Raw genomic sequence first — 25,777 nt, 5'->3', positions numbered from 1 at the left:
TCAATTTTGCAAATTGCAGCAGGCTGAAAACCGGGCACTTGCAATAGTATCTGATTGATGTTTAAGGCCTTGAATGGATTGCGTAAACATGATGCCGATGGCATCTTTCTTCCTGCTCAGGGTACCCACACGGAGGGACATAAATTCAAATTGAGGAATGATGGTTGCTGGCCAGATGTGTTAAAATTTCCTTCAGCCAGAGGGTGATTGGTGAAAGTCAAGAAACTCCCATCTGATTTTGTAGAGGTGGATATTTTGAATAAATTCAAGGAAGAACTAGATAAACTGTTAGAGAGGTTGGACAGATGAAATTAGAAGTGTAGTTGGTGTTTTTTTTTTTTTTTGGCTGATCCTGTTTAAGTTTTTGTCGCATCACTTGCCACTGCTCCTACCTTATGTCTGTACAGTTTTTCGTTATGCATTTCAGTTGTACTTTTTTTCTCTTAATGGCCTTTCTGACTGCACCCTGTAAGTTTTTAAAAATAGACTAGCGAATGGGCTGGAGTATTGTTTAGGTTAGTTGCTAGCAACGTATGATCCACAGGTCAGAAGGTGACCTGCCATCATGGTTTGGTCGATCCTTAGCCCAACATTTTAATTCTTTAAAAAAAATTAAAAATCATTAATGCAATTTCAATTCGAGCAACTTGCAGGCATGGTTGTAGAATGCAGCAGTTCTATCTGCATTTCATTTTTCCTATATGTGCAAACAAATATTTTCTCAAATGAAATATGTGTTAAATCTATTGCAAGCAGGCCAACAAGAGACAATTCAAAATTATAAAAGTAAAAAAAATACCAACGAGATTCAGGAAACCTTTCTAAGAAATTCAGCATCAAGAAAGCTATTAAAAATTCTTACACTTCATTACTAAAAATTATATTTATAAATGTATTTAGAATTGAGTTTAAAAATAAAAAAATATTCAAAAAGCAAGATGTGACCCACTGTAGAAAAAGTTTTCAACCACTGGATTTGAGAATAGGCTGGGAGTTGTTTATAAAATATTCTGGGGTATTGTTTGTTAAAATAGACTGGACTATTGTTTATGGTTCATCCAATTTTCATTTGCAGGTGTAAGTCCACTGTTGTGAAGATTGCTGAAGAACTTTAATATCACAATTTCATCTGTGTCAATCTAAAAATGACATGTGGTTGCTTCTGTTTTGTAGTTTGTAATGAAAGTCACATTTTACACGAGTCACTGAATTTGATTTTGCAAGTTGCTTGACTTGATTCATTTTCTCTAGAAGTGGCTGTTTTAATGATATAAGTATTCCTTGTAGACATGACAGAAATTACATTTCTAGGAGAGATTTTCAAAAAAAAAAAACTTTCTTTTTCATTTTGCAAATGAGAATTTATAATCATATTCTTGGTTATGATTATAACCAAGAATATGAATATGTGAAATTATTCTTTATTAATATGTGTTTTCTATTTTTTTATATTTATTTTTAGATAAAAAGGATTTTGGAAGGAAAGTTATTTCCTATGAAAGCTTTAGGTTATTTTGCTGTTGTAACTGGAAGAGGTAAGGTGTGTGCTTGTGTGTGCGCATGTGTGTGTGTGTGTGTGCGCGCATGTGTGTGTGTGTGTGTGACTGGAATATCAATTTTGAACTTAACCAAAAATGTGGTGTTTTGCTTTTATATAATGAGATGAAAATTGATAACTGCACTTGTTTTCTGTGAGAGGAGGTACAGGGATTTTCTACAGCAATTGGGCTTTCTTTTATTTTTATCCATTATTGATGGAAAGTGATTTCATATTCTCAGTTTTTTAGAATGCTGTTTTTGAATCTCAGAAAAGATCTGTAGAAGGTTTTTTTTTTTTTTTTTTTTATTATTATGAACAGTTAATATTTGCATCATGTGAGGAATCATTATAACATATTACACCTTTTTACTTTTATATTATGTATACATAAATAATTAGTTATTTATATGCACACAATATAATTAATTAAATAATCATTTAATTCCAATGTAGGCCTTTGGCTGTGACAGAACGGTTGCAACTTTACCCATACTCTACATTGTATTACTTGCAATAAAGTCTCTCTCTCTCTCTCTCTCTGTCTCTCTCTCTCTCTCTCTATATATATAAATTAACTTCATTGACTGAACTAATAGTTGTGGTATATTATGAAGAAAGCTGAGGATGAAACAAGTTGTTGGTGATCTTATATTGAGTGGGAACTTACTTTTCTTTGTACTGCTGTCAAAGAAACTTTGGCGCCTCCATAGCCAGGTGGGCAGGAGCAGCAGTGCTGTTTAGCACACACTTCTTGATTAGACTGGGGTTCAAGCCCGTGACCACCAAATACGGAGGATGCAGAAAGGTCAGGGAATGACCACCGCATATCCCCGGAACAATATGGTCTTAGTTTCTAATGCTCCTAAAAACCAAATAACAACAACAACAAAGAAACTTCCTGATGTCTATTATAAAAATACATATTCATAAAAATGGAAACTAATATGATACTATAAGAATTTTAAAAAGTGGGTAACTTCAGGTAGTTTCATTATTTCATCTTTCAGTGGAGGTTTTGAAATTAAAATGAGAATGACAGCCTTTTGCAATACGAATTCATTATCTTGCTCTTGATTTTTCAGCCCCGGGTGCCAAGCAATTGTGAAGTGTTTTCTCTGTGATTAAAGTGCGATTGTATAAAAGCGATTTATAGTTCTTTTAAGTTCCTGTCCTTAAGAAATTTATTTAATAACAGCTCCTGTTACAAAAGTACTTGTACAGAGCAAGAAATGAAGGCCACCTTTCTTTATTTCTTATATTGTTATTACTAACACCTACTTCTGACTTGGTCACACCAGGCACTGCTCCTGCCTCCCCGTGGTGGAGCCGGAAACCTTGGCGGAACAGTTAATCTGCCAAGGGCCAAAAGAAGCAGTTATGGAACACAATGGGTTTCCTCCTCTAGAGCCAACAAGCTCTTGGCCAGTCATAGAAACTGAACTTGATATGTCTCAACCCAAGAGGTTTAAGACCAGCTCCTCAGCAATAGATTTTCCTGTATTTCTCATAATCCACTCTTTTACAGATCAGCCTCTCAACAAATTGTCTCCGTTTCTTATCCAGAAACACCTTGAAAGTCTTGGAGGATCTCCTAAAACAGTCAAGCGACTGCAATCAGCGGTTTGTTTGTTTGTTATTTGGTTTTTAGGAGCATTAGCAACTTATTTTGTCTCCAACTTAGGCCATATTGCTCTGGGGGTATGCAGTGGTGATTCTCTGACTTTTCCGCATCCTCCGTATTTTGGTGGTTACGGGCTCGAACCCCGGTTTAATCAAGAAGCGTGTGTTACGCACTGCTGCTCTTGCCCACCTGGCTACGGAGGCGGCCCTGCAATCAGGGGACCTACTAGTAGGAATAAAATAATCAGCAGGAAACATTCGTCTACTGAAAGTTACAAATTTTGCTGGAATTTCAGTAAAAGTTTCTCCCCGTGGTACCCTAAACACATCTAAGGGTGTTACATCCAGCTGGGACCTATTGAATGCCTCGGGGGGAAGAAATAAGTCAAGAGCTTCAGGAGCAAAATGCAATTGCAGTAAAAAGAATCGTGATTAAAAAGGACAATACACTCACACCTACAAGGAATATTATACTCACTTTTAATATCCCAAACCTACCTTCGTCCATAAAAGCAGGTTATCTTTTTTGCCGCATTCAGCCCTACATACCTAATCCATTGAGATGTTATAAGAGCCAAAAATATGGCCACTCTCAAACGGCATGCAGAGTAAACTCAGTTTGTCTCCAACTGTGGGTCCTCCGATCACACTCAAAGCGATTGTTCAGCAACAGAAATGACCTGCCCTAATTGTAAAGGCAACCATCCTGCTTATTCTAGGACATGCGACAATTGAAAAACTGAAAGGAAAATAGTGAAATATAAGATTGAAAATAAAGTAAGCTTTCAAGGAGCAAGGAAATTAATTACTCCCAATATTTCTAAATGTACATACTCCAGTGTGGTGCAAAAATATCAATCAGTGGCCACCCAAACTGATGTTACAGTCCCTTCCAACACTTCAATCTCTGACTGGGCTCAGACTGTCCTCTCTCTCAGCAACAGTTCAGTATCCCCAAGCAGTTAAACCAGGCAAGCAATACTGCTCTTACAGTACCTGCGAAATCTCCTTCTCCTCCTCCTCTAATGATTGATGCTACATCAAATAACTGAGTCTCAATCATAAAAAAGGATATTTAGGACACATCCATGGATACAATTGACTCATCCAGACAGAAAGACCTGATCTTAGAAATATATGTGGAAGAAGAAATGGACACCGGTCTGCCATTCTTCTACAAAAAAGACAAACTGAAGCCTGAATGCCATAAACCAGTCACATCAAAAAAAAAAAAAAAAAACGGTCAGATACAGTTTCTTCTTCTGAACACCAATAATATCTTATATTCTACAATGGAATTGTAGAGGATTTCGTAGCAACTTTAATGATATTCAGGACTTAATTAACCACTACTCGCTCGCCAGTTGGTTTCTGTCTACAGGAAACATTTCTAATTCCTCAAATTTCTACCACCATAAAGAACTATCTATTGACAAGATCATAATACTTCAAATGCTGCCCATGGAGGTGTGGCCATCTTGGTTAGCTCAAAGATCCTAACCAAGCAAATTGTTCCACAAACTGAAATTGAAGTTGTTGTCATACATTTGATAGCCCAGATTGCATTAACACTAGTATCAATCTATCTCCCACCAAGATATACCTTCTCTTACCAAGATCTTGAAAACCTGCTAATACAGTTGCTTTCACCTGTTTGTCTCTTTTTTTTCTTTTTTTTATTTTTATTATTAGCTGTATGGTGCAAGGAAGCCTGAGGCTTATGCTGCACCAGCCAAAAAAAAAAAAAATCCTGAGTTACCCTGTGTGTATGAGAGAGAGAGAGAGAAGTAGAATTGGCCGATTTCAATAGCCACCACCCCTTATGGGGATCGACTAAATTAGATAGACATAGTCAACTAATTGAAACCTTTCTGGATAAGCAAAACCTTACTGTTCTTAATACTGGTCTACCCACAATTAGCTACTCACACGATTAACTACTGGATAAACTTCTGCAGTCGATCTCTTGATATGCTCCCTGATTCTGTTTCCAATTGGAATGGTCTGTTATGTACAACCCCTACGGGCAGTGACCATTTTCCGATTATTTGTGATCTGCTCACTGCACAACCACCATTACCCCAACCCTGCAGGAAATGGAAGTTCTTTCCAGCCAAGTAGGTCAATTTTAGATGAGAATTTCTCATCTGAAATTCATTCAAATTCGTATAAAATTCATTTGAATAAAATTTCAAATGAATTTTATACGATAGATGATGCCACAGATTATATCACTTCACACCTACTATCTGCAGCTAAATGTTCAATTCCATTGTCAAATCCCCAGTCCCGACGGCACCTGAACTATTGGTGGAATGAAGAATGCACAAATGCAAAGAAGTTAAAAAATAAAGCATGGAATTATTTCATAGATCCCCAACCACTGCTAATCTTATCAACTACAAGAAGTTAAGGACAAAGCACGTCTCATTCAAAGGCAAGCCAAGAAGAATTCTTGGATTCAGTTCACATCTACCATAAATAGAAACACTAACTCCAGATTAATATGGAAAAAAATTAGGCAGATTTCCAACTGCCCCTTCGCCAATTCTTTCATGGAATGGGCTCTGTGGAACTCTCTGCTCATAAGGACATAGCAAATGCCCATGTCCTTAGGAGCTTAGATTTTTACAGAGCTATGATTTTGATGTTATATGAAGGTGAGCCCAATTGTTTGCCCACTTCAGGACCCAGAATTCTAGGCCCCAAAGTGTCTTCAGGCTGGACAAAGGAGCTGCGAACCAGACTTAAATACCATAACCGATGATGAGCTGAAATAGTAGAAGAGAAATTTCTGACTGTTTCTTTATTGTGCGATCTGCAGAGGTCAAGTTTCATGCCGCAGAAGGCCCATAGTGCTTTTGAGCGCAGTTGCTGGATTTGATCCTTATAAGTCAGATTTTCATCCATTATCACCTCTAAGAATTTAACTGAATGAGTGGCGATGAGAAGATTCCCTGCAATTGAGAGCTCCAGAGAGACTCCTGGATTGAGATCTGCTTGTGCTCTCGGTGAGAAGATGATGTACTTACTACTTCTACAGTGATAGGATCCACTTAAATTGAAGGGGTACAAGAGTATTTTTTGATGCTATTGAGGCAGTGTTAGGTGGGTTGACTGCTAGCTTGAGGGAATACACAGACTAATAGATTAACAATAGCTGCAGGCAGAAGTTGATCCTTACACTAAGCTTCTATGGGAACATGCAGCAGCCCAGAAAGCACAGACCTGGGATTTTAAAGCCTGCTGTGGGTCATCACGGAACATGGAAAAAATGGGCTGTGCTGGGTAACTAAGAGCAAGAACAGGTGTATATATATACTTTCGTATACACCAGTGCATGGTAGAAGCATAGTAAATAAATTTGCTTAATTTGTAGTGCTGGTCAAGCCATTAAATGCGGACATTGTGGAGATATCAGAGATGTGGTGTCACTTGGATATAAAGAAGGCAGAATTTGAATAGGTGGAGTATAATGTATACAGAAAGGTCTTTGTGTACTTTGTTGCAGGTTCCAGGGTTCCTTCTACACTGCCGAGTTGTCTGTTCTTGGACTAAGCCAAAATGCTGGCTGTGTAGATGTAGTTTTGTGTAGAGTGGTGAGATGTTCGAGGCAGTGTTAGGTGGGTCGGAAAACTGCTAGCTTGGGGGGAGACAAAGACCAATAGATTGACAGTAGCCACTGGCAGAGGTGAAAGAGATTCTTGCACTGCTTCTATTAGAATGAGCAGAAGCCTGAAAAACAAGATGCATGGTATTTCAGAGACTGCTGGGAGCCATTGCGGCACAAGTAAACACATGGGTTGTGTTAGGGTAGCTAAGAATAGAAACAGGTGCAGGTATACTTGCGTGTACACCAATGCTAGGAGTTTAGTAAATAAATTTGATGAATTTGAGGTATTGCTCAAAACATCGAAGGCAGATATTGTTGGGATATCAGAGACGTGGCGTCACACAGATATAAGGGATGCGGAACTGCAATTTGGGGAGTACAACGTCTACAGAAAGGATAGACAGGATAGGAAGGGGGGAGGTGTTATGCTATTAGTTAAGAAACACATAAAAACCAAGGAAGTGAAGCCAGTCGACATCGCTGGACAGTGCAGTGTGGAGTCAGTTTGGTGTGACATAAACATTGGGAGATCAAAATTGAGAGAAGGAGTGTGCTATAGGCCTAATGACTCTGATGAGTATAATAAGGAACTGTACAGGGAAATAGAGTGGGCCAGTAAATCAGAGTGTCTTATAATGGGAGATTTTAATTTCCCAGATATTGACTGGATTTTGGGGGCTGGTTACTCACACACTAGCAGGGCTTTTGTGGATTTATTGGATGATTGTTTTCTACATCAGCATGTTCGGGAGGCAACTAGAGGGAGTAATACTCTTGATTTGATTATCAGCAGTGATTCTTCATGCATTAAGAATCTGCAGATAAATGAACCACTAGGTGGCAGTGATCACAGTGTGCTGAAGTGGGATTTACTCAAAGAGGTAACTACCATTAGGGGTAAAGGGAAGGGTTATTGCTTCCGTAAAGGCGACTACGATGGACTGAGACAGTATTTAAATTCTATCAGTGGGACCAACTGATGATGTTACCAACAGCAAATTCAAAATGGGAAGCATTCAAAGAACTTATCTTGGAAGCTACTAGGCTTTACATACCAACTAAGAAATATTGTTCAAGGTTTAGGCCAAAATGGATGTCAGATGAACTAATGAGGCATATGGCAGAGAAGAAAAATGCATGGGATACATACAAATTAACACATGACACAGAAGCCTATGATAGATACAAGTTGATATGCAACCAAGTTACAAAGGAGGTTAGGCAGGCGAAGGCAGATTACGAGAAATCCTTGGCAAGGGATGCAAAGAAAAACAGCAAAGAGTTCTTTACTTATGTAAACTCTAGAAGGAAGGGGATGAATCAGATTGGTCCACTTGATATTGATGGGTCAAGTGTTGATGATCCTGCTCAGGTAGCTAACAAACTAAATGAATATTTTGCATCGACATTCACACATGAGGAGTTATTCAGCGAGGGGAATGCCAGAGGTGTATTCAACTCTAGCAGTAAGCTACAGAATCTTGAAATAACTGGGAGTAAAGTGGAGGAGAAACTGTTGAAGATAATCACAAGAAAGGCACCCGGGGTGGATGGGATCTATCCAGTTATATTAAAGGAGGCAGCAAAGGAAGTAAGCAAACCCTTAGCCATAATTATGAGAGCTTCCTTGGACTCAGGGGAGGTACCCATAGACTGGAAATGTGCAAATGTGACCCCAATTCACAAAGGAGGATCAAAGGCTGACACAAGTAACTATAGACCTGTGAGCTTAACTTCTGTTCCAGGAAAATTAATGGAGGCACTGGTTAAAGAAGCACTGCAGGGTCATTTAGACAAGACTTCAGTTATAGCTCAGACACAGCATGGTTTTGTTAAGGGGAAGTCTTGCCTGACCAACTTGATTGGATACTATGATGCAGTCACAAAAGAACTGGATGCAGGGAATAACTTTGATATTATATACTTGGATCTTAGAAAGGCTTTTGATACTGTTGCACATGGAAGACTGCTACACAAATTGGAGCATTGTGACATTGGAGGCAAATTGCTGCTATGGATAAAGGGGTGGTTGAGGGGGAGAAGACAGAGAGTGGTAATCAATGGACACTGCTCATCGTGGACTGATGTTATTAGTGGAGTCCCTCAGGGCTCAGTGTTGGGTCCATTATTGTTTTCTGTATTTATAAATGATATTGATGATGGTATATCGGGCTTAATGTCCAAGTTTGCAGACGATACAAAGGTTGGCAGGGTTGTCAAGGACACTACTGACACTATGCTGCTGCAACAGGATCTGGAAAGGTTGAGCAGATGGGTGGGCTGAGAGGTGGCAAATGAAGTTTAACATTGACAAATGTAAAGTACTACACATGGGAAACAGCAACCCCAGAGCAACGTATCAACTCTGTGGTACAACACTGACAGTGGTAGAGAATGAAAGGGACTTGGGGGTGGTTGCGCAGGCAGATATGAAGTTCTCTGAGCAGTGCAGACGGGCTGCAAGAGTAGCTCATGGAGTATTGTCAATGATATACAGGAATTTTTCCAGCAGGGATAAGGAGGTGATTATTCCATTGTATAAGGCGATGGTCAGGCCACACCTAGAGTACTGTATACAGGTCTGGAGGCCTCCTTTCAAGAAGGATGTAGAGCTGCTGGAACGAGTACAGAGAAGGGCAACAAGATTAGTGAATGGAACAAAGGGATGCTCTTACGAAGAAAGGCTTAAGTTTTGCAAATTACAGTGTCTGGAGACTAGGCACCAGCGAGGTGATCTGATAGAGGTGTATAAAGCTTGAATGGTTTAAGCATGCTCAATGCTGATGGGATTCTTCCTCTAGCTCAGAAAAATCACCTGAGAGGGCATAAATTTAAATTGAGGAAAGACAGATGTAGGATAGACGTGCGGAAATTTGCCTTTAGCCAGCGGCTGGTTGGTTGGTGGAACAGACTTCCATCCCTTGTGGTGGAGGTTGATAGCCTAAATAAGTTTAAGGCTCAGCTGGACAGGTATTTTGAACGAACAGAGGGGTGAAGTGGAAGTGGTTTTTTTTTTTTTTTTGGCTGATGCTGCATAAGCTTGCTTTCTTGCATCAAATGCCTCTACTAATGCTAATGCTAATGTTCTGTTGGACTGCTGTTGGCTGGCAAGTGGTTGTTCACAGCCTGGTGGTTAGAGACACCTTGTTGATTGAATGAGTAGCCACATGAAGAGTAGCCACATCCTTAGCCACATGAAGGCATGCAAGGTTTTTTTCCTGTCAGGGAGCCCTTACTGAGTTTCCAGAGAATTCTGGAAGAACCCGGATGAGAATTGAGGAAAGGTATAGTGGGAGTAGGTTAAGAGAGATATAAATATTTATATCTCTCTTAACCTAAAGATATTATAAATATCTCTCTAGAGAGATATTTATAATAGATATAAATCGATAGATGAGAATGAAAGCAACAAAGCGGTCAGAAGATATAAGGTAAAGAGTTAAGAGATGGACATTGGTGCTCAAATTCTCCTCCCCCCCACAAAGGGGCCAGCAGTTAAAGCTGGGCAACAAGTCTATGAGTGTCATAGAGGCAATGCTGTCCTAGAAGTCACTAAGCAAAGTGGAAGCTTGCAGAGGATAGTTATATCCAGAGAAAACCTAACACCTACTGCTTATCTCCCATAGGGGACCAGCAGTAGGTGTTAGGTTGTTACTCCAAGAAGCACCTGGAACTATATAAATATCATATTCGAATTTGATTGCAGTTGACTGCTAAGTTGTCAAGTGATGGTCCTGATTTGGACCTAAAGAGTCTCTATTTTGAAACTATAACTAGAAACACAGCAATGTCATGGCCAGGTTTCGTCACAGGTAGTGCGTGGAGTCCAGCAGGTAGATGTGAATTCCAGGAGTAAGGTCCATTCTTGGGCTTCAGGAGTCTCTGGAGTAGATATAGTACAGGCTTTAAAATAGGGAATACACAAGAGGTCTTATTATGAACACCTTATCTGCAGAGGAGGAGAATTCCAGAAAGTTTTCTTCAGATTCCAGCAAAAGTGGCACCTGACTGGAGTTACCTCAGGAGAGGTAACTCCAGTCAGGAGTTATAGATCATTTTGGATATCCAGGTTATGGGCAATCAAAGATGATATGATGTGCATTTTCATGACTTTCACAAGGTCATAGAGGGGGGGGGGGACAAGTCCTGGGGGAAACAATTTTTCCATTAAGACTGCCATGTTCAGTACCAGAAAAGAAGCGAATAAGCCTCGGATGAGCCATCTGAGCTTTCTTTATTGAATTTCTTAACAGTGGGGTTTGGTTTTGCAAAAGTTGTTCTTTTGAGGATGTTATTATTCCATGGCTGTTGCCAGAGTGTTACTAATTCCATTCTAATTCTGTTCTTCTCCGCTGAGATCTGATAGGATAGATAGAATGATATGCCATCATCGGTGCACAGAAGATTTCTCCCAAGGTGATATTTTAGGGGATGGTAGGACACCTCAAGGTCAACCAGTAGTTTCCCTCAGAGGACCTGAAGGGCCAGGGTTGAGACTGTCCTGCAGGCTTTGAAAATCATTAGTAAAATTGTTCCCCGAGCCTGAGTGAAATGTTTTTCTACTGTCATATTCTGAATACAATGTCTCTGGGCACCAGAACCATATGTAATGACTGGAAGGAAAATACTGTTGGAGCATATGCTTAAAGTTTAAGTATATGTTTCTTAAAGCCCCAATCCCTGTGGGTAACCCTAAGAATTATGCTTGCCTGCATAACTCGTGACCTTTTCTTTGATGAATTTAGAATGGGAAAAAGAGTTTGTCATCCAGGAGCACACCTAAATACTTGTATGCACTCTTATATTCTCTCTGTATTTGATCTGTGGTGGTCTTCAAACATTTAGACTTCCCTTAAGAAGCATTTGTCTGGTTTAAGGTACAGAAACTGAGAGCTTATTGTTGGACCACAATTCAGAGAGATCATTCAGAATATCATTGGCTGTTTTGATATATGGGATTTGACACCCCAGCCTCTTGGAGGCTCTCCAGGATACTCTTCCACCAAAGGGTGTCAACAGCCACTCTGAAGCCACCGAGGGCATATTTCCTGTTAGTAACACTAGCACCAATCACAAACTTGATAGCATCTTCAGCATTTTTGCCTCTCTTGAAACCATATTGGTTGAGGCAGTGAAGATTTCTAGATTGGTATGCAGTCATAAATCTGGCTGCAATAAGTTTGTCCAGATTTTTAGGATGATCTTTATCTGCATTATTTTCCAGAAGGAGGGCAGTGCTCCATCACGAAAAATTGAAAAGATCGATTATGATTTCAGGAGAGATTTCTGTTTGATACCATCAGCTTCCATAATAATGTCCAATCAGTCTCAATAATAATACCCTTATTCTTGATCATAACTTAATGGTTTGATTTTTTGCTTGTTTCAATTCTGGTTTAAGTTTTGAAATTAGCTTGAGCTTCACTTCATTTGTTTTTTGGTACACTATTATCTGTAGAATGTATTATAATGACATGGTTTGTTTTCTTCTGTTCTAGTTCTCTGGTATTCAAAGTAGATGGGAATTGATTTAGAGCAGTAACTTGTGTGAACGTAGCAGCTTGTCTGACCAGTATCAGAGAATGCAGATGGTTTTACTTGAAATTTAGCTTTTAATTTCTCATTTTCTATTGTAAGGTCAAGTTACCAGTTTCTCTAACACTCCCCAACTTTCTGTAATTTTTATAATCATTGGAGCAGTCACCTTAGCTCCTTGCTTCAGAGTATCCAGTAAGTTTATCTTTGGTGCTCAGTTTCCTCATTCATTATGCTATCAGTAGCATTCTGACCATCTTAATCTGAAGAGACATCCTTTTGCAGGGGAAGTTCTTTCCAACTGTCTCGACCAGCTTTTGAATAGGTTCCTGGAGTTCTAGGTTATTCTCCTGAGTGAGGCCTAGCAAGGATATTGTGTATATCAGGGGTGGCCAGCAAGTTGATCGGGGCTTTAATTTCAATCAATCGTGATGAATTTTCAATATACAGGAACTCCCCGACTTATATAAGGGTTGTGTTCCACGGAATGCTACGTAAGTTGGATTTTATGTAAGTCGGAATTTCCCCCATGCTTGTGCAGCATTTGCAACTGTGCTCGCTGAATTGATTGAATCAAAAAAGAAATATTCAATGAACATGTAGAATTATTTATTGTATTTATTCAATTTTTATATCATGTTCAGGAAAAATTACAAAAGTGTGCAATTTAAAAAATTTTCAACATTATAAAATTACAAAAAAAGAGAGAAGACAGGCATAATGTCAGTAAGTTTTAACTCTCGAGTTGCCAGAATTGACATCTTCAGCTGATAAGTATGCCACTGTGGAGATTTAGAAGGGGTCGGCCGCTCAACCGTACGAAAGAACATATTAAAGGATGACTGGACGATGGCTTTTTTTCTTTTCATCATAGATTTCTCTGTAGTAAGCAAGCCTATCATTCACCCCCTCTTAACTTTTAAGAATCATTCGCTGTCAAGATCCATCTTATGAAACCTCGCCATTGCCGATGCAATTTCACGAAATGCCATTTCCATCTTTCTGGTGATGAAGCATCTCAGCTCCTCATTTGATTCATCTCAAGCTTCGTCAACATTTTCTTCTTTCACTATCTCTGCCTGCAAGCCAATGAGTTTTTCTTTAGATAATTCCTTCTCTTCTTCCTCTGTTAACTCCTCTACGTCTTTGGCATCAACCTCCAACTGAAGTAGCTCTGCAATCTTTATAATCTTATCTGTAACCTCTTTATATGATTCGTCTTTTTCAAATGCTTCAAAGCCTTTTACGTGCCGTGGGCATATTTTCTTCCACGTGCCATTTAGACAACTTTTAGTAATTTCTGCCCAGGCCTTATTAATGTTTAAGACGGCGTGGTAAATATTGTAAGATTTCCAAAAGTCTCTTAACGTAAAATTTTTCTCATCCTCTACTGCAGACAATACCTGAGCAAATGTTGTGTGTAAATAGTATGCTTTCAAATTCTAAATAACGCTCTGATCTTTGGATGGTTGGATGAGTGAAGTCGTTTTTGGCAGTAGAAATATGACTCTCACGTTTGAATTGATATATAGATGCGTAGGATGTTCAAGAGCATTATCTAATAGAAACAAAATCTTGAAAGGAATGTCGTTGTCTTTACAATCTTTTTCAACCTCGGGAATGAAGCAGCATTTAAACCAATCCTCAAAGAGAGATATTGTTATTCATGCTCTCTGGTTCAGTCGGAAATGCACAGGTAGGGTGGCTTTATTGATGCTGGTAAATGCACTAGGATTTCCTGAATGGTACACAAACTGTGGTTTTAATCCATAATCTCCCGCTGCATTAGCCCCAAGCAAGAGCGTGGCCTTATCTTTTGATGCCTTGAAACCTGACATTGTATTTTCCTCTTTGGCAATATATGTTCAATCTGGATTTTTTTCCAATACAGAGCATTCTAGTCAATGTTAAAAATTTGCTGCGTTGACTAGCTGCCTTCATCAATAATTTTTTCCAACACATCACAAAATTTCTCTGCAGTTGCAGAATCGGCACTGGCGACTTTACCGCATACTTTAACTTTGTGGAAACCAGCATGATGCTTGAACCTATTAAACCACCCGTTGCTTGCCACGAACTTCGGTTGGGCTTCGCCGTACTTATCCTTAATTTCCTTATAAATACTTGTTGCTTTTGCTTGAATGGTCATTAGACTCAAGGGGGCACTTGCTTCTGAATATGATTTTCCATCCACATTATTAACAGCTGTTCCATCTTCGATATAGCACCTGAACGCTGTTTTGTGATCACTGTTGATCTTAAGTGCATTGATCCTTTGACATGTTCTTTTATATGTGCACTGTCCTTTAAAATACTATTCACTGTTGAAGGCAGTGAGACCTAATTCCCTTGCATTAGATGACAAACTTTGTCCTGCTTCGTACTATTTAATCATTTTTTAAATTCTGTACAGTGGGATCAACTTACGATGTTACCAACAGTAAATTCTAAGTGGGAAGCATTCAAGGAATTAATCGTGGCAGCTACTAAAAGTTTCATACCTATTAAGAAATATTGTTCAAGGTTTAGGCCTAAATGGTTATCAAATGAACTAATGAGACTCGTAACAGGGAAAAAAAATGCATGGGATGCATAAAAATTATCAAGCGACTCAGAAGCCTATGGAAGATATAAGCTAGTCTGTAATCAGGTCACAAAGGAGGTTAGGCAGGCAAAGGCAGATTACGAGAAATCCTTGGCAAAAGATGCTAAGAAAAACAGCAAGGATTTCTTTACTTATATAAACCCTAAAAGGAAGGGGATGAATCTGATTGGTCCACTTGATATCGATGGTTCGACTGTTGATGATCCTGCTCGGATAGCAAACAAACTGAATGAAATTTTGCCTCTACATTCACACATGAGGAGTTAAGGATTGAAAATGGCAGAAGGTTATCAAATTGTAGCAGGGTGCTTAATGATTTTGTAATAACTGAGAGCAAAGTGGAGGAGAAATTGTTTAAGTTAAACATAAGAAAAGCACCTGGGTGAATGGGATCTATCCAGTTATATTAAAGGAGGCATCAAAGCAACTAAGCAAACCTTTAGCCATAATTATGAGAGTATCCTTCGACTCAGGGGAGGTTCCCACGGACTGGAGATGTGAAAATGTATCCCCAATTCACAAAGGGGGATCGAAGGGTGACATGAGTAATTACAGACCAGTTAGTTTAACTTCTGTTCCAGGTAATATAATGGAGTCACTGGTTAAAGATGCATTGCAGGATCATCTGCAGAAGACTGCAGCAATAATTCAGACACAGCATGGGTTTGTTAAGGGAAAGTCTTATCTGACAAATTTGATAAGATATTATGATGTGGTTACAAAGGAACTGAACAAAAAAAAAATTTTGATATCATATATTTGGATTTCAGGAAAGCTTTTGACACTGTTGTGCATGAAAGACTATTGTACAAATTGGAGCAGAATGGTATTAAGGGTAAGTTGCTACAGTGGTTAAAGGATGGTTAAGTGGGAGAAGACAGAGGGTGGTAATCAGTGGGTGCTCCTCTTGGTGGACTAATGTTATTAGTGGAGTCCCACAGGGTTCGGTGTTACGTCCTCTGTTGTTTTGTATATTTATCAATGATATTGATGAAGGTATATCAGGTTTCGTGTCGAAGTTTGCAGATAACACAAAGGTTGGCAGGTTTGTTAATGACAGTAATGGCAGTGTGCTACTGCAACAGGATCTAGATAATTTGGGCAGATGGGCTAAGAAGTGGCAACTGAAGTTTAACCTTGACAAATGCAAAGTACTGCATATGGGTAGAAGTAACCCCAGAGAAATGTACCAACTGTGTGGTACTACACTTATGGTGGTAGAAAATGAAAAAGACCTGAGAGTAATTGTGCAGTCAGATATGAAGTTTCCTGGGCAATGCAGACAGACTGCCAGGGAAGGTCATGGGGTTTTGTCAATGATATATAGGAATTTTGCTAGCAGGGAAAAGGAGGTGATTATCCCTCTGTATAAGGCAATGGTCAGGCCACGGCTTGAGTACTGCGTACAGGTCTGGAGGTCTCATTTTAGGAAGGATATAGATTTACTTGAGCGTGTACAGAGAAGGGCAACAAGATTGGTGAGGGGAATGAAGGGATCCTCTTACCAAGAGAGGCTTAAGTTCTGCAAATTGCAGGGCTGGAGACTAGGCACCTGCGCGGCGATCTGATTGAGGTATATAAGGCCGTGAGTGGGTTGAGCACGCTGAATTCTGATGGGATCCTTCCACTTGTTCAGATTACGAACCTAAGGGGGCATAAATTCAAATTAAGAAAGGACAGATGTAGAATAGATGTGCGGAAATTTGCCTTTAGCCAGGGGTGGTTAATTGCTGGAACAAACTTCCATCTGTCGTTGTGGAAGTTGATAGGTAGAATAAATTTAAGGAGAAACTGGACAGGCATTTGGAGGGAATGGGGTGATTTTTTTTTTTTTTGGCTGATACTGCATAAGCTCATACAATCGCTTTCTTGCATCACATGCCACTTCTACTACTACTACTACTATTTTCATCCTAATTTCTAAATCAATTTTGTTTTGTTTCATTACCACCACTTGCGCTTTCTGTTGATCGCTTTCCCTTCATCATTGTAATACGTAAGTAAGAATGAAGAGAAATTTTCTGAAAATTTGTTTTTTATATGTTTGAAGATTTCAGTGAAGGGGAACACATTTCACCATAATAGCATAAAAACCGACACAATTGCAGTTATCGGTATAATCGCAAATGCAATAAGATCGAGTTTACTACCCATTTATAATTAGATGAACTAACAGAAAAGCCCAAAAAACCAGAAAATGCAAATTGTTTTTGTCATTGTATGCTCGTGATCTCCAAAAACGTTCTTTAGAAAAATATCACAGAGCCGTTCAAAATTGATTCTTAGAATGGGAACATATGATAATGATGAAAGGGTAGTGCAATTTCCATTATAAATATGACCTTTTAGAGAGAGATAAATAGCTTAGTAATATGGCGAATTTTCAACTTCCAAGGACTTGGAACGAATTACAAAAAAAAAAAAAAAGTGTTATTGGGTTCACACTACGATATTTTCATGATACCCCAATTTATACCTACGGGATCCAAAATATGTTTCCACGATTTTTTAAGTTTGCACCGGCCAGCAAAAACTTGCGTAAAGTTGAATATCCATGTCGAGTATTACATACATCGGGGAGTTCCTATATATAAAAAGTAGATTAGTCAAAATCTAAATTTTATTATTATTATGTGCGTCACTGCATAAGCTTATTACAAATCTTTTGAACCACATGACTACTCTTGTTGCTTGGCTTGTCTAGTGAAAATTCACCTAGTCACGTTGTGGAGAGCATAATGTGTGTGTCGAATTCTTATATAGCTTAGTTAAAACTGGACAGTCCTTATACTTTAATTTATTGCCCTTTGATTTAAAATGAATACTACAAAAAAAAGTAAAACATCATTTTCATCAAGAGTGGGAACTAGAATACTTTTTTGTATTATGTAATGATAAAAGAAAAATGTTGTTTGATTTGCAATGTTTTTCCGGCGGGCTATACCCAAAAAAGGAAATTTAGAAAGGCACTTCAACACACTCCATAGTAAATACCAATCGGATATTCCACCTAATAGTGACCTTAGAAAAAATAAATTAAAATAACATGAATCCAGATTATTTACACAACAAAATTTCTTCATGACACCTAATTTACAATCTAAAGCAGTAACTGTAGCATAATTTAAAGTGGGTCATCTTCATGAAAACTATTTTCTGATGGTTAATTCATCAAAGATGCATTTTCAGAAATAACAGATTCTCTTTTTGAAAATTTAAAGACAAAAATTAAATTAAAAGTGCTCTTCAAGATCTACAATTATCTCAAAATACTGTGATGCGACGCATCGAAAAAATGAGTAAAAATGTGAGCAAACAATTGCATGTTCATATTGCTAACTGTGTGTCCTTTTCTTTACAACTGGATGGATCTACAGATGTCAGTGATACAGCTCAATTGCTCATTTTTATTTATATGGTTTTTGATAATTCTGCCACTAGAGAAGAACTGCTGGGTATGGTTTTGTTAAAAGAAGAACTTGGGGGCGGGGGGGGGGGAGTCTTGATACATTTAACATATTCAAAAATTTTATTGAAAAATTAAATTACCACTATTTAAGCTTGTATCAATAACAACAGATGGAGCTAAAGCAAATGGGGTTCCTTAATGGATTCATTGCATTGTGCCAAAAAGATGATGGATTCCCAGATTTTTTGAGTTACCACTATCTCATCCACCAACAAGTGTTAGCCAGCAAAAGATTAAATACTAAAAGTGTTATGGACATATCTTTCAAAATCGTGAATTCCATCAGAGGACAATCTGTTCATTGGAGACTTTTCAAAATGCAACTCGATGAAAATGAACCAGATCTGATATTACACACACAGATGTGAGGTGGCTGAGATGGAGTAACTTTCTTCAGAGATTTTGAAATTTACTGAATGAAATTTAAAAAAATGTTAATCAAAGGGGGAGATGATTATTAGCAGCTACAAGATATGGAGTTGTTGTGTGATCTGGCTTTTTTGCCAGATTTTACCAGTAAATTAAGTGATATGATGGAATTACAAGGAAAAATATAAAAATGTGGGTGACATGATTAGTACTATTTCTGCATAAAAATATCAATTTTTGGCAATCACTAAGGATCTCAAAGAAAAAAAAAATCCGATAATTTTGCAAATATGCAAGATCATTTGCAAAAATATCCTGTTTATGAATTTCATAATGAGAAATATGTTTCTGAAATTGAGAAGGTTGTGGATGATTTTGAAACGAGATTCAGTGATTTTAAAACAATTGAAGACATTGTTCAATATATTTCTTATCCATTTAATGTCGACATCGATACGAAAGAAATTGCTGAAAAAATCGCTGAGATTTTTCACATGGAGAAAATGAAATTATTACATTGTGAAAAGATATCCTCCTAAAAGCAAGATCATCAGAAAAATACTTTTGGAAATATGTTTGCCGAGAAAAGTATCCAAATGTAAAAAAATGCAGTGAACTTTTAAATTTCTGTTTTGGTTCCACCTATCTATTTGAAATGGCCTTTTCATATTTGACACAAACAAAGATCAAGAATTGCTCTACTGTTACGGCTCGTGTACAGAGAATTCTTTACCGTTGACCTTATCATACATGAATTTAAAATAAAAATTCTGAATTGTATTTAATTTTAAAATTTATAAACAACATTTTGCAATATGTGTCGATTAACTTTTTTTAACCACATGCAATGAAAATCTTGATGGTAGATCATGCACATTTTGAAGGAAAAAAAAGTAGATCCCATCACAAATTAAGTTGGTCACCTCTGGTGTATATTGTCAAGCAGCACAGGAGTTTCTCCGCAAACTGCGCATTACTCGTTGTACAAACAAACTCTGCAAATGCCAGAGATAGTTTTAGTGTTAGTTTACAATAAAACTAATGCCCCTCCTTCGGCATTTAGATGGGGGGGCGTCATGTTGCCTGTTGTTGCCACAGGGAGGCAGCCAGGTGTAGTTACATGTAGAAACCTCTCTGGCAAGGGGAGAACCCTGGACTGTGCCGGAGCTTGCCAGGGAGGGCCCTAGGCAAAAAAAAAAAAAAAAAATCTGCTAGAAGAGGAAAATGTGAACAATCTGTCCACCTGGAAATAGGAAGTTAAAGGGATAGAAGGGCACCCCTGTGGGAGGTGCCCTTCTATCCCATTCTCACATAGGCAGGGGACTGTTAAGGAAAAATAAAAGATTTGTGGTGGTAGGATCCATCAGGCGAAAAGTGAGGATGGGAGTTAGGGAAAGAAAGTCATAGGGTCAGAGTGCTCTCTGTGGGGGGGGGGGGAAACTCTGTGGATACACAGTGCAACTTGGCATGAAATCACACACTGGTCACACTAGCTGTGCCCAGGAAGGACAGAAAGCATTGGTTGGTAGGGAGTTATACTCTTAGTTAAGAAGCACAATGTCTAAACCAGTGCAGAGTCAGTTTGGTGTGACAAGTACTAGGAAAGCAAAAAGAAGAGTAGGAATGCATTATAGGCCAAATGGCTGTGATAATAAATAACTCTGCAGAGAAATAGAGTGGGCCAATAAATCAGAATGTCTTATAATGTGAGATTTTAACCTTCCAGATATTATGACACTTGTAATTTGGTCACTCACACATTAGCAAGACTCTTGTGGATTTATTGATAACTGTTTTCTACAGCAGCAGCATGTTAGAGAGGCAGCAAGGAAGACCCTTGAGCTGGTTATCAGCAGTGATTCTACATGCATTAAGAATCACAGATAATAGAACCACTAGGTGGCACTGGTTATAGTATTTAGAAGAAAAACTGGTATATGGGATTTACTTAAAGATGCAACTACCATCAAGGGTAAAGGGAAAGGTTTTTGCTTTCATAAATGAGAATACCCAAGTTTAAAGGCTGTGTGATAGGTGTCAGACAGCCTTTAAATTCTATGCAGTGGAACTAACTAGTGTTGTTACAAGAACAAATACCTGTATCTTATTTAAATATTGGACTTGGCACATCACGGTGTTAGTCGCCCATGTACCATAAAAAACAAACAACAACAAATTGTAAATGAGAAGCATTCAGGGAAATAATCATAGAAGCTACAAGGCTTTTCATACCACCTAAGAAATACAGTTCAACGATTAGACCTAAATGGATGTCAGATGAACTATTGAGAGACACACATGGCAGAGAGAGAAAAAAAAAAAAAAAAGCATGAGTTTCATATAAATTATCAGGTGATACAGAAGTCTGTGGTAGATATAAACTAGTCAAGCCACAAAAGAGGTTAGGAAGTCAAGACAGATTATGAGAGGTCCCTTGCAAAGAATTCCATGAAAAGCAGCAAAGACTTATTTACTTAGATTAACAATAGAAAGAAGGCTTGAATCATATTGTTCCACTTTATCAATGGTTTAACTGTTGATGATTCTGTTGAGATTACCGACAGGCTGAATAGGTATATTGCATCTCTATATTCATGAGAGCATCTTTGGATTCAGTGGAGGTCTCTGTTGACTGAAGATGTGCAAATGTACCCCCAGTTGTTCACAAAGGGGAATCAAATGGCGATATAAATAATCAAATTGTTTGGTGTGACATAAGCACTGCGAAAGCAAAAATAAGAGTAGGAGTGTTTTTTAGGCCTAATGACTCGAATGAGTACAATGAACAATTATACAGAGAAATAGAGTGGACTAGTAAATCGGAATGTCTTATAATGGGGGATTTTAACTTCCCAGATATTGACTGGAACTTGTGGATTGGTCACTCACACACTAGTCAGACTTTTGTGGATTTATTGGATGATTGTTTTCTGCAGCAGCATGTTCGAGAGGCAACCAGAGAAAGTAATACTCTTGATCTGGTTATCAGCAGTGATTATTCATGTATTAAAATTTTGCGGATAAAAGAACCACTAGGTGGCAGTGATCACAGTGTATTGATGTGGGATTTACTTAAAGATTTAATTACCATCAGGGGTAAAGGAAAGGGTTTTTGCTTCCGTATAAGTGAGTACAGTGGTCTTCGACAGTTTTTAAATTCTGTACAGTGGGATAAACTGACTATGTTACCAACAGTAAATTCTAAGTGGGAAGCATTCAAGGAATTAATCGTGGATGCTACTAAAAGTTTCATACCTATTAAGAAATATTGTTCAAGGTTTAGGCCTAAATGGTTATCTAATGAACTAATGAGACTCGTAACAGGGAAAAAAAATGCATGGGATGCATAAAAATTATCAAGCGACTCAGAAGCCTATGGCAGATATAAGCTAGTCTGTAATCAGGTCACAAAGGAGGTAAGGCAGGCGAAGGCAGATTACGAGAAATCCTTGGCAAAAGATGCTAAGAAAAACAGCAAGGATTTCTTTACTTATATAAACTCTAAAAGGAAGGGGATGAATCTGATTGGTCCACTTGACATCGATGGTTCGACTGTTGATGATCCTGCTCAGATAGCAAACAAACTGAATGAGTATTTTGCATCTACATTCACATGAGGAATTATTAAGGTTTGAAAATGGCAGAAGGTTATCAAATTGTAGCAGGATACTTAATGATTTTGTAATAACTGAAAGCAAAGTGGAGGAGAAATTGTCGAAGTTAAACATAAGAAAGGCACCTGGGGTGGATGGGATCTATCCAGTTATATTAAAGGAGGCGGCAAAGCAACTAAGCAAACACTTAGCCATAATTATGAGAGCATCCTTGGACTCAGGGGAGGTTCCCATTGACTGGAGATGTGCAAATCTATCCCTAATTCACAAAGGGGGATCGAAGGGTGACAAGAGTAATTACAGACCAGTTAGTTTAACTTCTGTTCCAGGTAAAATAATGGAGTCATTGGTTAAAGATGCATTGCAGGATCATCTAGACAAGACTGCAGCAATAATTCAGACACAGCATGGGTTTGTTAAGGGAAAGTCTTGTCTGACAAATTTGATAGGATATTATGATGTGGTTACAAAGGAACTGGACACAAAAAATAATTTTGATATCATATATTTGGATTTCAGGAAAGCTTTTGAAATCCTTTAGAATGGTATTAAGGGTAAGTTGCTACAATGGATAAAAGGATGGTTAAGTGGGAGAAGACAGAGGGTGGTAATCAATGGGTGTTGCTCTTCGTGGACTAATGTTAGTGGTGTCCCACAGGGTTCGGTATTAGGTTCACTGTTGTTTTGTATATTTATCAATGATATTGATGAAGGTATATCAGGCTTAATGTCAAAGTTTGCAGATGATACAAAGGTTGGCAGGGTTGTTAATGACAGTAATGGCAGTGTACTACTGCAACAGGATCTAGATAATTTGGGCAGATGGGCTAATGAGGCCTCTTGAAATGAGGCCTCCAGACCTGTATACAGTACTCTAGGTGTGGCCTGACCATTGCCTTATACAATGGAATAATCACCTCCTTATCCCTGCTGGAAAAATTCCTGTATATCATTGACAATACTCCATGAGCTACTCTTGCAGCCCGTCTGCACTGCTCAGAGAACTTCATATCTGCCTACACAATCACCCCCAAGTCCCTTTCATTCTCTACCACTGTCAGTGTAGTACCACAGAGTTGATACGTTGCTCTGGGGTTGCTGTTTCCCATGTGTAGTACTTTACATTTGTCAATGTTAAACTTCATTTGCCACCTCTCAGCCCATCTGCTCAACCTTTCCAGATCCTGTTGCAGCAGCATAGTGTCAGTAGTGTCCTTGACAACCCTGCCAACCTTTGTATCATCTGCAAACTTGGACATTAAGCTTGATATACCATCATCAATATCATTTATAAATACAGAAAACAATAATGGACCCAACACTGAGCCCTGAGGGACTCCACTAATAACATTAGTCCACGATGAGCAGTGTCCATTGATTACCACTCTCTGTCTTCTCCCACTCAACCACCCCTTTATCCATAGTAGCAATTTGCCTCCAATGTCACACTGCTCCAATTTGTGTAGCAGTCTTCCATGTGCAACAGTATCAAAAGCCTTTCTAAGATCCAAGTATATAATATCAAAGTTATTCCCTGCATCCAGTTCTTTTGTGACTGCATCATAGTATCCAATCAAGTTGGTCAGGCAAGACTTCCCCTTAACAAAACCATGCTGTGTCTGAGCTATAACTGAAGTCTTGTCTAAATGATCCTGCAGTGCTTCTTTAAACAGTGCCTCCATTAATTTTCCTGGAACAGAAGTTAAGCTCACAGGTCTATAGTTACTTGTGTCAGCCTTTGATCCTCCTTTGTGAATTGGGGTCACATTTGCACATTTCCAGTCTATGGGTACCTCCCCTGAGTCCAAGGAAGCTCTCATAATTATGGCTAAGGGTTTGCTTACTTCCTTTGCTGCCTCCTTTAATATAACTGGATAGATCCCATCCACCCCGGGTGCCTTTCTTGTGTTTATCTTCAACAGTTTCTCCTCCACTTTACTCCCAGTTATTCCAAGAATCTGTAGCTTACTGCTAGAGTTGAATACACCTCTGGCATTCCCCTTGCTGAATAACTCCTCATGTGTGAATGTCGATGCAAAATATTCATTTAGTTTGTTAGCTACCTGAGCAGGATCATCAACAGTTGACCCATCAATATCAAGTGGACCAATCTGATTCATCCCCTTCCTTCTAGAGTTTACATAAGTAAAGAACTCTTTGCTGTTTTTCTTTGCATCCCTTGCCAAGGATTTCTCGTAATCTGCCTTCGCCTGCCTAACCTCCTTTGTAACTTGGTTGCATATCAACTTGTATCTATCATAGGCTTCTGTGTCATGTGTTAATTTGTAAGTATCCCATGCATGTTTCTTCTCTGCCATATGCCTCATTAGTTCATCTGACATCCATTTTGGCCTAAACCTTGAACAATATTTCTTAGTTGGTATGTAAAGCCTAGTAGCTTCCAAGATAAGTTCTTTGAATGCTTCCCATTTTGAATTTGCTGTTGGTAACATCATCATTTGGTCCCACTGTATAGAATTTAAATACTGTCTCAGTCCATCGTAGTCGCCTTTACAGAAGCAATAACCCTTCCCTTTACCCCTAATGGTAGTTGCCTCTTTCAGTAAATCCCACTTCAGCACACTGTGATCACTGCCACCTAGTGGTTCATTTATCTGCAGATTCTTAATGCATGAAGAATCACTGCTGATAATCAAATCAAGAGTATTACTCCCTCTAGTTGCCTCCTGAACATGCTGATGTAGAAAACAATCATCCAATAAATCCACAAAAGCCCTGCTAGTGTGTGAGTAACCAGCCCCCAAATTCCAGTCAATATCTGGGAAATTAAAATCTCCCATTATAAGACTCTCTGATTTACTGGCCCACTCTATTTCCCTGTACAGTTCCTTATTATACTCATCAGAGTCATTAGGCCTATAGCACACTCCTACTCTCAATTTTGATCTCCCAATGCTTATGTCACACCAAACTGACTCAACACTGCACTGTCCAGCGATGTCGACTGGCTTCACTTCCTTGGTTTTTATGTGTTTCTTAACTAATAGCATAACCCCTCCCCCCCTTCCTATCCTGTCTATCCTTTCTGTAGACGTTGTACTCCCCAAATTGCAGTTCTGCATCCCTTATAACTGTGTGACACCACGTCTCTGATATCCCAACAATATCTGCCTTTGATGTTTTGAGCAATACCTCAAATTCATCAAATTTATTTACTAAACTCCTAGCATTGGTGTACACGCAAGTATACCTGCACCTGTTTCTATTCTTAGCTACCCTAACACAACCCAAGTCTTTATTTGTACCGCAATGGCTCCCAGCAGTCTCTGAAATACCATGCATCTTGTTTTTCAGGCTTCTGCTCATTCTAATAGAAGCAGTGCAAGAATCTCTTTCACCTCTGCCAGTGGCTACTGTCAATCTATTGGTCTTTGTCTCCCCCCAAGCTAGC

The 25,777-nt window shown here is 38.7% G+C and overlaps 1 protein-coding gene across 4 annotated transcripts in view; it reads left to right on the top strand.

Moving 5' to 3' along the window:
• Positions 1-25,777, top strand: part of Opa1 (Opa1 mitochondrial dynamin like GTPase) — a 648,761-nt gene that overhangs the window by 272,447 nt on the left and 350,537 nt on the right. For all 4 annotated transcript variants that reach the window (XM_090383387.1, XM_090383386.1, XM_090383389.1 and 1 more), the window contains one exon: positions 1,463-1,535. In XM_090383387.1, coding sequence (XP_090239513.1) covers positions 1,463-1,535 — 73 coding nt within the window. The remainder of the gene's footprint in view (positions 1-1,462; positions 1,536-25,777) is intronic.

This window comes from Mastigoproctus giganteus, chromosome 10 (assembly GCF_048544385.1).
Source record: "Mastigoproctus giganteus isolate SK-2022 chromosome 10, ASM4854438v1, whole genome shotgun sequence".
Classification (NCBI taxonomy): domain Eukaryota; kingdom Metazoa; phylum Arthropoda; class Arachnida; order Uropygi; family Thelyphonidae; genus Mastigoproctus; species Mastigoproctus giganteus.
The sequence above is the reverse complement of the archived record's forward strand: the minus strand, read 5'-3'. Positions and strand labels throughout refer to the sequence as shown.